Source organism: Dermacentor silvarum, chromosome 5 (genome assembly GCF_013339745.2).
Source record: "Dermacentor silvarum isolate Dsil-2018 chromosome 5, BIME_Dsil_1.4, whole genome shotgun sequence".
In the NCBI taxonomy this organism is placed as follows: Eukaryota; Metazoa; Arthropoda; class Arachnida; order Ixodida; family Ixodidae; genus Dermacentor; species Dermacentor silvarum.
Window position 1 is genome coordinate 167,764,550 of NC_051158.1, and position 15,244 is coordinate 167,779,793.

General features: G+C 45.7%; 3 protein-coding genes across 3 annotated transcripts in view; 2 read left to right on the forward strand and 1 right to left on the reverse strand.

Annotated features, from left to right (window-relative positions):
• The window catches only part of LOC119453871 (zinc finger protein 675-like), a 2,199,134-nt gene that overhangs the window by 624,501 nt on the left and 1,559,389 nt on the right, over positions 1–15,244 (forward strand). The gene's annotated exons all lie outside the window — the stretch shown is intronic.
• The window catches only part of LOC119454549 (gastrula zinc finger protein XlCGF57.1-like), a 1,708,166-nt gene that overhangs the window by 260,620 nt on the left and 1,432,302 nt on the right, over positions 1–15,244 (forward strand). The window lies entirely within an intron of this gene.
• LOC125945270 (uncharacterized) lies at positions 1,207–4,514 on the reverse strand. Its single transcript, XM_049667040.1, has 2 exons — positions 4,364–4,514; positions 1,207–1,988 (listed from the first exon to the last, which is right to left on the reverse strand). The coding sequence occupies exons 1-2, from the start codon at positions 4,434–4,436 to the stop codon at positions 1,315–1,317; spliced, it is 747 nt and encodes a 248-aa protein (XP_049522997.1). The 5' UTR covers positions 4,437–4,514; the 3' UTR covers positions 1,207–1,314.

The window sequence follows — 15,244 nt, forward strand, 5'->3', positions numbered from 1 at the left end:
GCTGGCCAATAAAGCAGGTGTGAAAGCGTTATAAATGTCAAAGACAGCAAGCACTAAGAAAAGTCTACTGCAACAGAAAGGTAGAGGGGGTAGTGTCACAGGTAGAAACTTCAGCACAAGTCTGTTTTGACACAAAGAGCCTCAAAAAATAAAAATCACAGCATATCCACAGGGTGAATGATGATGAGTGGGCGAAGCTCCGGAGGGAATCATCGGATCTCCCGCTTAAGGGGACGCTAGCACAAACGCGTTAGAGACGTGCAGTACTCTCTAGTAAGGGGGAGCGGCCACAGCGTCTTACGCAGCCATTTACACATGCCGGAACGTGCACCGCGTTTGCCGACGCCATCACATGACTGCTGAGAGAGTATACCCCCCGTATTCATAAACGCTCCTCGACTTGAACTTGACTTGCCACCGCCTTGGGCAGCGCGTTCGAAACGCGTTGAAGGTAAGGCGGAGAGGCCACAGCGTCTTACACCAGCTTCTTACACGGGCCGTAACGCGCTAGCACAAACGCGTTAGAAACGCGCTAGAAACGCGGCCTTTCGTTAATGTTGGGTATTTATTGCCATCGTGGTGCTTGTGTCTATGTGTGCTTCGTGGCGTAGTGGGCTAACGCCGCGCGCTCGGAAGCGAGGGGTCCCTGGTTCGATGCCGCGCTACGGACACAACTTCGGAATTATTTTTCTCAGACTGGTTACACACTACTACTACGACGAGGGACGAACGGGTGCCGCCTTAAGGAGCTTCGCCCCTAAAAACCCTTTTCAAAATCAAACGAACGGCAAGCTGCCAAGTATGCAAAAAAAAAAACTTATTCTCTAGTATGAAAAGGCAATGTAGAGACCATAACAAGGCACAAAAAGAAAAGGCAACCAGATGAGCAGAACAAAACCTGTTGTCCATTTAAACAAATTGAGATTTTTGGCACCAGCGTAATCCCATCTGAATACCGATCAGGCACACGTGACAACACACTTGAAGTGCAGGTAATGCCTGCTTATCAATCTGCAGTTTACTGAAATAAACTTGTTAGTAGTTTACATTCAGACAGTCATTCCTAAAACCGCATTTCTTGTTTTGAAAATCTATAATTTTGAAATAATTTATAAGGTTTACAGCATACGCTCTTCAGACTTTCTAAACAGCTTTCCTTAACCATAGCAAAACAAAATTGTCGAATGTACATTCTGAGTATGCATTCCACAGTCAGACACCTAGGCAGTCACACAAGCCGCAAAAAAAACACAAAAAAACGTGTTCCTGTTCTTAATTAAGTCCACAAAATAACTGACTTAATTAATAAACATCTTAACTGGTGCTCTCCGCAATGCGCTTCAGCATTTTCGGCTTCATTCTTTGCATTTTCAGTTGCTGCTTGTAACGTTGGCGTTCTTCATCCTGCCATGCCTTCATGTTGCTCAGGATGTCTTGCAACAAAGTTGCTGGTATTTTACGGCGTTTTGCCTTGGCAGCAACTTGTGCTGCACTGTGTTGGGAGGAACGCTCATCAGAAAAACTATCAGTGTTCTCACCAGTGGCTCCATGAGTTTCCCGAGCCGCTCCCAAGAGCTGTACACTAACAGGTGACGTGGCTGATGTGGACGGCTGCGTAGGCATACTTGATGAAATTGGTGCTTGGTACTCTGCACTTGAAGACAAGTTGTCCATCTCCCTATAGAAGGGCCACTCCTTCCTACCCCTTCGGCACTTCCGCTTGTGTTGCCGATGTTTATCATAGGTTCTTTTTAGCCCTTTAAATTTCGTCTCGCTATCAGAGGCTGTTCTCAAATGGCCGCGCTCCCTCATTTCTGTGCTTATTTGAATCCAAATATCTTTTCTCTTTTTCTTCCTGTCATGAAAATCTAGCATGTGACGCTGGTAGCATGCAATCAAAAGAAGAACCTCAGCGTGGGACCAGTTTGTGGCATCCCTTGGTGTACCAGCTTCAGCACGGTGAAAGCTGGAGCCTTCCTTAGGGCCACCTGCAGAAATGAAAGTGTTAATGTCAGTATCTGTGACGATAACTGAAGAGAAAACAGCCCATAACATGCCTGCACACAAACTTCAATGTAGGCAAAACTTCATATATTTTTCATCAGCAGTGACAATGGTCCAACAAGCGTCCAACATCTTCACGACTCTACACTTACACTTAACAAGTCTTTCCTCCCATCAGCTATTCAAGAGTGGAACAGTCTACCCATAGGAACCATTGTTAAAAGCGCAACACCACACAACACAAGACCAGACGAGCACAGGCGCAAACTGCCAACCGATTTATTGAAGGCAGATCTCCAGCTATATATACCAACAGGCTGCGCAGGCGCATCGTCACAACAACCCCCCGGAAACATCAAACATATCGCGAAATAAAATCAATTTCAGCTTTATACAGCGCAATAGAAATGTCGCTGACACACTGTTTACCTGCCTTTCTGATTAAAAATGCTTCCAACGTTTCACGCGCCGTTTTTTGTCTGCTTCTGCCTACAATTTTTGCACATCGGAGACGTGGTTCACAATTCGGGCAGTTCATGCAGTGGTCGACAAGATGACTTCTCTCCTTGTTAATTAGATTTCTTGCGTGTTCCCTGAGCCGGTCATTGAGGCAGCGCCCCGTCTGGCCGATATATACTTTGCCGCAGGTCAGGGGAATCTAATACACAACGTTCTTGGCACACTGAACGAAACGTCGTTCATGGTTCTTTTTACAGCCTGCCTTTTCCTCGGCACAGGTGGTGCGACGGCTAAGCTGAGCGAGCTTCTGGGGGACCGAGAAAGCCAACGGCACGTTGAACCGGCTAGCCACTTTTTTCAGGCTATGTGTGACCTTGTGTATGTACGGCACCACTTCTGGCCTCTGGAAGCCCACCAGGGGCTTCGTGGCATCTGGGTTGCAACGGTGCTTTATCTTCTTAAGAAGCGTCTCAGCCAAAGACAAGACGACCGAACCAGGGAAGCCGGCTGAAAACAGCCTCCCCAATTGAAGGTTAAAACTATCCTGCACCTTGTGAATGCACGACTTCCGAAGTGCTGAATCTAAACAGAGAGTTGCGATGCCTCTCTTTACCGTTTTTGAGTGAGCTGAATTGTACGGAAGGAGCTCTTTTTGTGCACGCGGAGAGTACGCCCAACAAACATGCCTTTCGTTGAACGTCAATCGCAAATCTAAAAACTGAAGCTTACTTTCGTCTGGACGTTCGAAGGTGAAGGTTAACCCTTTCCCATGATTTCTAAAATCTTCTAGAACACACTTCAGCGCATGCTCATACGAGGTTGAGCACTTGTTAAACAGAACTAAGAAGTCGTCCACATAACGAAAAACTTTAAGGACCTTGTCACTGTAAGAAGAATTAAAACGATCGTGTAAAGAGCGATCGATGGTTGATGAAAAGATATGACACAACACAGGCGCGATACATGAACCAATACAGATGCCTTTCTTTTGAAGATAAATCTGGTCGTCAAATTTGATAAAAGTGGACTGGAGGTAAAATTCCAAAAGGGCTAGAAGGTTTCCTACAGACATGCCGGCGCCATTTTGGAACGCAACCGCACCATTTTCATCAATGCATTCTTTAACTGCGAGAAACAGTTCACTATGGGGCCCCGCGTAAAAGAGATCTTCCATATATAGCTGGAGATCTGCCTTCAATAAATCAGTTGTCAGTTTGCGCCTGTGCTCGTCTGGTCTTATCTTGTGTAGTGTGGTGTTGCGCTTTTAACACTGGTTCCTATGTCTAAACACCAACTAGCCCAACAGTCAACTCTTTTAGAACAGTCTACCCGCGGCTGTCATTCTCGAGCATGACGCAGCTAAATTTAGAGTGTCATTATCATCAGCTTTTCTTTTGATCCTCATACAAACTAGTCTTTTAATAAAAGCTTGTATGCTTCTCACTTTTTTTTTACTAGCATGTATAGTGTCGGGTTTAAAGAATGTAATTTGTTCCTCATTGTACGCGCTTGGCATCTCATTGCCTGTAATATTGTAGATACGTTTATTTTCAACATTATTTTTATTCTTAATAGTATCTGATTCCTTAATATCTTCTATAAATGTTATTACTACCCATGATATCATTAACAGCAACTATATTATTTTGTTTCACATGAATTTGGTCCGCCGTTCTGCCAAATATTACATTCGTGTTATGACATGTCCTTTGGTATTACTTACTCCCCGCCCCCTTTTGTAATGCCCTTAAGGCCTTTTACAAGGCATTACAGTGATGTAACAAGGATTACAGTGATGATTTTACAAGGATTACAGTGATTTTACAAGGCATTACAGTGATTACAATGATGATCATGAAAATGATGAGTTACACTGTTTAAAAATTATGTGTGGAATTACTGTTGTAATTGTGGTCTCCCGCCAGGTCCCAGTCGGTACTCTCATCGGCCACCCAGAGGTCATACTCATTCATGCGGTCACCTGGGAAATAAAAAAAAAATGGGAGATATGCTGCATTACTGCTACATTACCATTTTACGAGGTGGCACTACTTAAAGCTTCAATAACAGAAATAACAATTACAAATAACAGAAAAAAATATGTATTCAGTTTAGCAAGGCTGGGTGAAATATCTGCACACAAAATCTGTAAAATGATACGGCAATAAACTTAGATTAAAATGTTTATATTTGATTTACTATAACAATGCTGGATTTAACATCAAAATCTACCTCAGGAAACCTCGTTAAAACTCAAAGCATACTGATCATGACTGCAAAATCCTGGAGTACTCTGCCACTTAGGCGAACAGGTATGCTAACTCATTTTGTCCGACCAGTTAACCATTGGAACAGGCTGAATGAAAAGCAAGTGCAAGTGAAAATGTATTCTATTCCATGTTGTAACCCCCCCCCCCCTGCTCTAACGCCCAAATTATGGGCGCTGCAGGGTAATCTATGAATGAATAAATAAATAATAATAAAAGCATACCATCCGCCGAAATGCAGAAAAAGCGAGTGCTTGACAAGGCGGCCACTGAATTTAATGCGTCGTCAGCAATCAGCCCGACGCAGCGTGATGATCAACTTTACGCTAGCAGAAAAAACGGTGCGTGTCAGTGGCCAGGTTTGGCAGCACACACAGCCTCACGCGGATACTACATTATAGTCACAATGTACACGTACAACAAATTATGCATATTAGGTGGACACGATGCCTTTGTGGAAAATTACGTGCTTACAGTGAAAGGTGAAATGACAGTGCGAAAGCTGGGATATTGTGACCCCAAGAACTACCAGCAAGGCATACTCACAGCCTTCGTTTCCTGACTCCGCAAGTGACATTGAAGGGCCGTTAGTATCTGGAAACAAAAAAAAGAAAGAAAAGAAAAGCAAAACATCTTTAGAGCACATTAGAATGTAAAAAGCAGACAAAGACGATGCGATTACGTGCAGCGGTCTACTAACTGCGCAGACCGGGTGAAGGATAACACAAAGCACTTTACTGTCTTCGGGATTATCCTAGCGAGTTATTCTTTACGTAGCTTGCACCATTAGTCAACAACCGTCCCAATGCACCGTCTGGTCCTTGCAGATGTTCCTCTTTTATTAGTACTCACCGAATATGTGCACTACGCCATCCAAAGGCAAAGACGCTTCCACCGACGTCACTTCAACTGCACCAACCTCTTCCATGATAACATGAGGACCTGAAGAAGTCACACACATGAATGTAGCGACGAGAAGGTGCCAAACGGCGACTATTCGGTTACGTACCTGTGCGTCTGGCAAGTAATGATCTGGCCGTCATTTCTGGTTCGCGCCAAGCACAAACTGCGCCAATTAACACGCTAAGTTCGCGATCTCGTCCGAGAGCAGCTTCAGACGCCCGGCTGAAGCCTATATGTTCTATCTGTCCACCCGATGTTACAGCAAGTTGGTTCTTTTTAAGGCGAAAACCTTTAATGGCTCATACTCGCGGCGTCCGACCGTCCGTCCGTCCGTCCGTACCCTGGAACGGGGCCAGCTGTGGCCTCCCCCCCTCACACTCTCTCAGCAATCACGTGATAGCACAGCGGCGCATAGCAACAGTTGCGCCGCCACAGCTGTGGCCTCTCCCCCTTACCAACACTCTCTCAGCAATCCATTCCACTGGGAGTGTCATGCACAAAAAAACAATAAAAAGGCATAGCTTAGTCAGTCGAATGGCCACAGGCTTTCGCCGAACACACTTTGGAATTTACAAAGTGTCCTTCAATTTTTCTAGAGTGACCTTGCATCACGCAGCCAGCTTTGGCCAGCGAATGCTTCGCGTAGCCAGCAGTGGTGGCCCAACACGTGACCTCTTGCGTCAGATCACGGAGAATCGAGATTTGCCGAGATGTTTGGTTACCGGTAGTTTTTATTCGTTGCGCGCTCGGCCGGCAGCTGCTCACATGCAGGAAGGAAAAATAATTTTCCTTGCTTTGTTTTCTTCCTTGTTTATTTCAAGAGTTTCAAATGGTTTCGAATGGGCATTGAAAAAAAAATGTCACAGTTTCGCCCTAAGGGCGAAGCGATGAATGCGATAGCAACACAGCAATGTCATACGAAGTAAGGTGAGCGGCTTTGGTAGCAATATGAATTGTAGTAAACATGAGCTGATTAAGTAAGCAGGTGTGCTGCGGCGTAAGTAGACCGACATGAAGAGAGACTCGATGACCACGAGAAGGCGCGTGTGAAACGGTGGTGTTGATGAGAAGCGCTTCCCGTGGGCAGCGCGTGCGAAGGGACACACCTGTAGCGCTGCACTGCCGACCCGGGCAGCATTGCATGTGTAGCGTGCGTTGGAAAATGTGGCCCGACTATTACTAACTGATTGAAGAAGCGTGGTGTGAGCGCGCACAAACAAACATGAATAGATCACACTGAATGACTGCAGACAACGACCGTCAAAACGCTGGCAGCGAGCGGATATATACGCCGCAGCAAGGGGCGAAGGTACGTGCGGTCTATCGCTTCAACGGAAACTGAGCGGCGAATGCGCATAAAGGTCAGAGCCGTGTGGAGATAAGAGACGGTGCGGTCGAACGAACGACGAGCGCGGTTGTTGGCAGCGTAGAAGTGCGCCCCCCCCCCCCCCCCCCCCCCCCCCCCGCTCCTTCCGGCGCTGGCTTCCCGCTTCCTTGCTTGCGCGTGGGAGAGATAAGAGACTGTGCGGACGAGCGACGAGCGCGGTTGTTGGCAGAGAAGTGCCCCCCCCCCCCCCCCTGCTCCCTCCGGCGCTGGCTTTCCGCTTTCTTGCTTGCGCGTGGGAGATTGAGTGCGTTCGCTCTCCGTGATAGCGCGCGTCCCCGCACGCTGCCTCTGGGGCATACGGCCACCACAGTCGGCGACAATCGCGTTGCGGTATGCTCTCTCCTATATTTTTCCTTCCTCCATGGTGACATAGAACGAGCTTCCAAAAGTGAAGCCAAACGACCGTAACGCCGCTTGGGGCGCTGCGGTCGCAGGCATCCAGTGAGCCCGATGTCACCCCAAGGGGCAGGGGTTAGTAGACGAAGCGGCTTGCCGCTTCGGCGGCCAGACGGACAATGTTGGTCTGTGCCACCGGGTCTCCGCTATGAAGCGCGGTCTCCTATGCTTCTTCGTCCTTGAATAAATACCGGGTCTCCGCTATGAAGCGCGGTCTCCCATGCTTTTTCGTCCTTGAATAAATTATATCCCGGGGAGTAGCTGCACTTCCATAGGATATGCCTTAAAGTTCCTATTTTATCACAGAATCTGCAGAATTGGTCCTCCGGATTTCCCGTTTGCGTGAGGTATCTCCATCTGGGAGACATGTGGTTGTTGGCTTGCAGGCGGCGCCTCTGCGGAGCGTGAGGGACCTATTCGGGAGTGGATATTTCCGGCGTCCTAATCTGTCCCTTGGATGATGGCGTCCCTCCTCGGATGATGAGCGCTCGGGCGAGGGCGTTGGCGGCTTCGTTTCCTGTTATGTTGGAGTGAGCGGGGACCCAGGTTTTGGTGAACCCTCTGTCTATGTTACCCTTCGATATTATGCTGTACGCGTAGTCTGATACTTTGCCTTTGCAGAAATTTCTTAGTGCCGATTTGCTGTCGCTAACGATCACTCTCGCGTTCGTACTAACGCACGCCAAGGCGATCGCCGCTTACTCCGCTGCCGTGGCCTCTACTCCGCTTGTATACATCGCGCCCTGTTCTACTCCGGACCCGTCGACTACCACAGAGACGGAGCTTCCGTGTCCGCCAAGGGCGGCGTCTGTGAAAGCAACCGTCTCGGGTGGCATTTTGCTTAGCTTTGTTGCCAAGTTTTTGGCTCTGTGCTGGCGTCTTTGCTGATCGTGTTGTGGGTGCATGTTCTTAGGTATCTGTGCGACCGTGAGGGCTTTCCTAATTTTGGACTCAATGTGGAACGTCTGGTATTTAGTTCCTCTGTTCGCTTCTAGTCCTACCCAGTTTAGAATCTGCTGTCCTGTCTCGGTTAGACTCAGGCGTTCGAGTTGTGCCGTTCTCGTCGCTTCCGCTAACTCCTGCCATCTAACTCTCTCTATTGGGACCCTTAAATGTCATTACGATCCACCATGGATTCTTATCTGTCAAGATCTGCACTGAATAAGTTCATGTCGCGTGACTACCACTCAATCATTCACTTTAATCCTAGAAGTCTCCGAAAGCATTTCGATGATTATCAGAGCCTTTTTTCAACACTTACCAACACCTTTTCCATAATATGTGTGTCTAAAACCTGGCTAAGTAATGATGACAAGGGCCTATTCTGCTTTAACTCATACGTTTTTGAGTATTCTCACAGAGAGACGAGTAACCACGGTGGTGCAGCTATATTTGTCTCATCTAACATTCCATACAAACGCCGGCATGACTTGGAGTTCAATATTACTAATTGTGAATCAGTATTTGTTGAATTTGACTCACCCGTCTTCGCTATAGACAACAGGAACTTAGTATTTGGCTGCATTTATCGCTCACCCTCTTCTTTAGTTACTGATTTCTGTAGTGCCCTCGATCGAACCATAGAAAAGATATCGCGCGCTAACTGCAACGGCATAATCATGGGCGATATCAACAATAATTTCTTGGATACCACTTTATCTAATTCTTCTAAATATTCAAGCAATTTTCATAGTTTTGGGTATGAATGTTTAATTACTCTCCCTACTCGCTGTTCTAACAATGTCGATGGCACCTTGATTGACCACGCATTATCGAAATTAACAGACCCACCGGAAGGAGGCATCGTTAACACCGACTTTACCGATCACTACCCTATCGTACGTTCTACGCTTTCGCAATCACTCAACCTTTGGGAAAACTTCATATTACAGAATTGTACTTGACAAAGAAATATTCCTTACTAGTCTAACTAAAACTGACTGATCGGAAGTTGTATGAACTAATGACCTCCAAACAGCTTTTTCACAGTTTTTGTCGACACTTTCATCGTTTTTCAACTCCCACTCTCATAAACAAAAATGCAGAAAAAGGTAGCATCACCGCAAAACCCATGGTTTACAGAAAGCCTTCTGAAAGCAATGCGGTCTCGTGAAAATTTGTACAAAAAAAAAACAAAAAAAAAAACAAAGAAACAACCTTTTAATACCAAACTACTTGCCCGTTACAAAAAATTTTCTAACTCACTTTCTGCTCAGCTGAGAATTGCGAAGAGGAATTATAACGAACATATAATTGTAGAATGTGGTAATAACACTAGGAAAAATTGGGAAATAGTTAACACCTTTTTAAATCGTAACACCCAGAAGGTCATTTCGAGAATCATTCACAATAACAGGGAATACAGTAATCCGCTTGATATTGCTAATACCGTTTGTGATGCTTTTTTCAATACCACTTCTGATTCCGCTTCATGCTGTAACATGTCCTTTAACCGCCTACCTCATTCATTTTTCCTTTTTCCAACTGCGCCTGATGAAGTAATTTCAATAATTAGGACCCTTAAAGCCACGAGCGCTGGCCTCGATAATGTTAACGCTCACCATATTAAAATGATTGCACAACATATTGTTAACGTTTTCTCTGCTATCATTAACCTCATTTTTAAAATCGGTGTCTTCCCACGTGAACTTAAACGCGGTCGAGTCATTCCTGTTTGCAAAAAAGGTGGTCGTACACTCATGCAGAATTATATACCTATTTGTGTTCTTCCATTTTATTGCGATAGCAATTATATGGACACTCCGAAGCAGATTTCTGCCGTCGGCGTCGCCGTGAGGTTCCGTATGACGTCAATGGAGATGAAATCGTCGCCGCGCGCCGAACGCTGTATGTGCGAGTGAAAGGGCGCGAGGGGCGCGCGCTTTCACGGGGGTGAACCCACGGCGGAGAACAAACGCGCGTTCTGCGCCGTACTCCCTTAAAGGGACACTAAAGGCAAATACTAAGTCAAGATAAAGTGATGCATTAGTGCACGAGTATCTCTAATGCGTCAATATTATCGCAAGCAGAGCCTTAGTAATAGAGAAATTAAGGTAAATTCAGGACATGATTACCGACTCCCCCGGAACATTCAGGTACTCGCCCGATGACGAAGGCATTCCTCATTTAAATTCTGTCACTAGTACTAAACCACGCGTTATAAAAACATCATTGTACTGTATTATAAGAAGAAAGAAAATACTACTTCACCAGTTCTATTACACTTTTACAAAAAAGAAATAACTGACATTACACCGTTGACAACAACGCGGACGGTCAAAAGGTTTCGTGTTCGCTCGACTCTGCGCCGCCCGCACTTTCGCGTTTCAGTTTTTCTGTTAACGTGTAGTGTTGCGCTTGTTTTTCTGGCTCGCGAACCTCGCACTAACTGCAAGTAGCAGAGAATTCCACTTCCATGCGACGGACTTCGCGGAATGCCCGAACGGTCTACGCCACTTTACCAAAATCAGCTGCAAGCGGCGCACCGTACCGCCATCTGTCGGGCGCCGTTACACTCACCAGCGGCAGAAAATGGCGCATGCAACGTCACCACTCCTCAGTTGGCGTGGCGGGTGATTTCAATTGCAATAAAGGTATTTGGACCCTTCCGATCCAATTTTTGCGTAAGCTAAGTCTTTTCTTTGCACGAGACAAGCGTTTTGAGGTTTCTGGAAAGGTATTTAAACAGTCCACTTCGACTTATTTTTTATTTAGTGTCCCTTTAAGGGCTGCAGAAGTAGGCGTCTCTTTCCTTCTTTACAATCACCATATATATAGAGCCAACGCGCCTTCATCCGACGCGCGAAAGGCCGTGGGGGGGGGGGGGGGGAGGGGGAAGGGAGGCCACGTTTAGCTGCGGCACCAAGTGCCTATTAATATTGGAGGCTCCGGCAACAGTCACCAACGCCGCACGCATTTTGTGCGTACGCGGGCAAAACGCCGACGGCGTCGACAGTTCTGCGTGTGCGAGTTCTGCGTGTTGCCGGTGCTGCTGCATGGCCAAGTTTATACAGCTGATAAAGCTACTATCATTACTCCGTATAGCTCTCTACAAATTCGCTATCGCAATTGATGCTTCGCCTTTCAGGTGAAACTGCGACAACTTTTTAATAATTAAGGCTATTGAAAAAATTATTGAGAAGCGTCTAACAAAGTATTTAAATAAATTTAGTATTCTTCCCCCCATCAATTCAGCTTTCGTTTTGGTTTTTCAACTAATCTAGCACTTATAGCTCTTACTGATTACCTTAGAAAGCAATTGATGAAAGTAAATTTGCACCCTCCATATTTGTTGATCTATCTAAGGCCTTCGACACTATTGATCACACAATTATTTGCGCTAAGCTCGAACCTATTGGAATAACAGGTCTGCCACTACTTCTAATCCGCAGTTACAAGATAGAAAACAAGTCGTTAACATTTCTGGGCACTACTCTAAATAAGCTACTACTAATATAGGTGTACCGCAGGAGTCCATATTAGGTCCCCTACTTTTTCTAATTTATAATAATGATCTGCTTAGTTGCCTCTCCTCATCGAAGTGCATTCTGTACGCCGATGACACTACTATATTTAATTCTAACAATTGCGTAAAAATATTAACAAGTAGAATAAACGAAGATCTTCTGTCAATCTCCGCGTGGTGTGAACATAATAAGCTGCAAATTAACCACAATAAGACCAATTTTGTCATCTTTACCTCGCATCAGAGATTATCTGAGCACCTTCAGTCAATTTCCATCAACAATCACCTCATCATTGCACCTATTTAGGTGTAGAATTTGATCGCCACCTTAAATTTCACCTAGACATAGCTACCGTAAAAAAGAAAATGGCATATGGAATACGCGTTCTAATTAAAGCACGACCATATTTCTCATTTTCTACTCTAATGTTGCTGTATTATGCTTTTGTTTATTCTTATATCAACTATAACATTGAATAATGGGGAAACACTTATAGCAGTCACCTAACGTCATTGCAAGTCATTCAAAATCGAGCTATTCGTCTAATAACATTTGCATCTCGTAGCATTAATGGTAATGAGTTAGTACATGCTCATAATATTTTGAATGTGACTGATCTGGTTAAATACAACCTCGCCATTTTTATTTTTAGAGCAATAAACAATGATATTCCAGTAACCATCATACCAAATACGTCTCATATTAATATAAGTAACACTAGATTTGCAGAGAATATGAGCTTTATTTTACCCAGTCTTCGCACCAACTACGGCAAGCAGTCATTACACTTTTCAGCTTTATCTCTCTGGAAGACATTACCATTTCCCTTAAAATTGTTGAAATATCACAGGTTCCATACAGAACTTAAGCGGTTTCTTTTAGCTTTATCCGAATCTCATTTTTCAGTGTAGTATGCTTTTTTAACTTTTTAAAGTTTAACTGTGTTTCTTTATTTCCTGCATTTTTTTCATCTTCCTGGAAAAGGACCCTTTGTAGTTTTCCTTATTATTTACTAATCTGCAGCCTTGTTCTTATTTATTGCATTAAACTGCAGAATTTTTTTTTTCATTTATGCCTTGTCTGTTAAAAAACCTGTATTATAGTAAGCTGTACATGTTGCCATTGTTTGTTTGTAATAATAATTCTTGTCAGCATGCATAGGAGGTCCCATTTCAGTTTCTAACTACGGGACCTCCTTCTGTATATACTTATGTAATTATCCCCGTTTTTGTATTGAATAAACTGATTCTGATTCTGATTTGTTATGCACCCCCATCCCCTCTAGTGCCTCAGTTAAGGTCGAGATTGGTAGTCCCAGTGCACGTTTCGTGCATTTTCTTATTATTACGTCGTACTTGTTTCTTTCTGCTTTTTTTGATGCAAAGGAATGGGGCTGAGTAGCAGATACGACTCAAGATGAAGGCCTGGACCAGCCTTAACTTCTTCTTCTCCTTTAGCCCTCTGCCTCTGGCCGATATTCTTCTAATGATGCTTACCACTTGGTTTGCGTGCGCGTCTGGTTTACGTATAGTCGTGTGGTTGTTTCCTGTTTTGCTTATGAGCATGCCCAGAATTCGGATCTCACCTACTTGCGAAATTTCTTTCCCGTCTAAGTCTATCGAGATTCTGGGAGGAGATGCGTTGTCTGTCCTCGTCCTGGGCCTGAAGATTACTACCGACTTCGTCGGGAGCAGCTCAGCCATTTACTTTTGGCATGGAAATCGATGATGTCGGCTGCCCGCTGGAGCCTTTCTTCGATAGACGCATCGCTGCCCACATTGAGCCAAACGTTGACGTCGTCTGCGTACACGCTCGTCTTTAGTCGTCCAATCCTTTTTAACTTGCGCGGGAGGTCTTTCATAACTAAATTAAATAGGAAGGGGGATAGGATGGCTCCATGCGGGGTGCCCCTGTTTCCTAATTTAATCTCTTCTGAGCTGAGGCTCTGCATGTCCAGGGTCGCTGTTCTGTCTTTGAGAAAAGATTTTACGTAGTCGAAGGTCCTCTTCCCTACGTTAACATCTGACAGGCCGTCGAGAATGGCCGAGTGGCTGACATTATCAAACGCTTTGGTTAAGTCTATGCCCAATATCTTGGGCATAGACTTATAGGCGATCTATAGTCGATCTTAGACTATAGGTGATCTTGTCTGGGCCAGGGGCTGTGTTCCTTTTGAAGTCAAATAGCGCGGCTCTGACCTCTGCTACTAGAATGGATTCTTCCAGCAGCGGATTATCCGCTCCCTGATATTCTTTATCCGCTGCCGGGCATGCATGCGGGGCCTATGTAGATTTCTTTAAGTCGGTCGATGTTGATCGGTTCCGTCAAATTTGTATCTTGCCTTGATTTGCTCTATGTTGGCGTGGGTTTTGGTGTTGGTGGGGTCTATGAGAGAGAGAAACAACTTTTTTAAAATAAAGATCGTGCTTGGTTACTGTGGGTGGAGCCCCTCTTCCAGGGCCCCACCGGCTATTGCGGCGCGCCGGGCCTGGTCGAGGGTCGGAAATTGGCTTCCCAAGTCCAGTTCGGAGGGTCGCGCCTCCCACGACCAACTGCTAAGTGTATCGTTAGCGGCGAGACGGCGTTTGCCGGACGCTGCGTGCATTGGTAGGTGATGTGTTCTAGTGTCGGGGTGAAGTTGCACCATGCACATCTGTCGCCGTGTTTGTTGGGAAATATTATGTGGGCTCTACACGCCATGTATCCTACGAGCTATACTCACAAATGCGCCTTCTGCTCTGCGCCCAATACCCTCCTCTACCACATGGTATGGGAATGTCGAGAAAACCCATCGATACCACCCATCACCGGACCAACCATCGAGCAGTGGGAGGCCCAGCTGACAAGCCCGAGCCCTGAAGACCAGCATCGCCTGGTGAGCAGGGCCAAGCTATCGGCTCAGGCCCACGGCATCCTGGACTAGGGACACCGCCCACCTCGGACGATTTTACCATCTGCTCATTTCTCTAAATAAAGTTTATTCCTCCTCTTCTACGTAAGTGTGGTTAGGTGTTTGTCTGTATTCGGCGCCAGTCCCTCATCTGTCTCCTGTTGAGCTTGGGGTGAGGTGGAGCTTTGGTGCGTCTTCCTAGTCATTGTGCCTCAAGTATGTCTCTCGGTGTGCTGCCGGGTGTCGGAGAGGTGTCCGTTCGAGCGGTATGTATCGCGGCTCGGCCTGTTATACCGCGATACATACCGCTCAAACGGACGGGCTGCCACGTGTTGGGACGGCTCATATTCTTCTCTAGTTCGTCGCATTTTTGATCCCACTTTTTCTCTTCTAGTTTGAAGGCACAGCTTCTCTATTTCTTTATTGTGCTCGGCTATTTTCTTCCTTAGGTTCCGGTTCCGGCCATTCCTGG

Excerpts from the sequence above, each read along its gene's own strand:
- LOC125945270 (XM_049667040.1), bottom strand. The coding sequence starts at position 4,436 with ATGAATGAGTATGACCTCTGGGTGGCCGATGAGAGTACCGACTGGGAC. Across the intron at positions 1,989-4,363 it reads GGGAGACCACAATTACAACA|GTGGCCCTAAGGAAGGCTCC; the intron begins GTAATTCCACAC and ends TCATTTCTGCAG.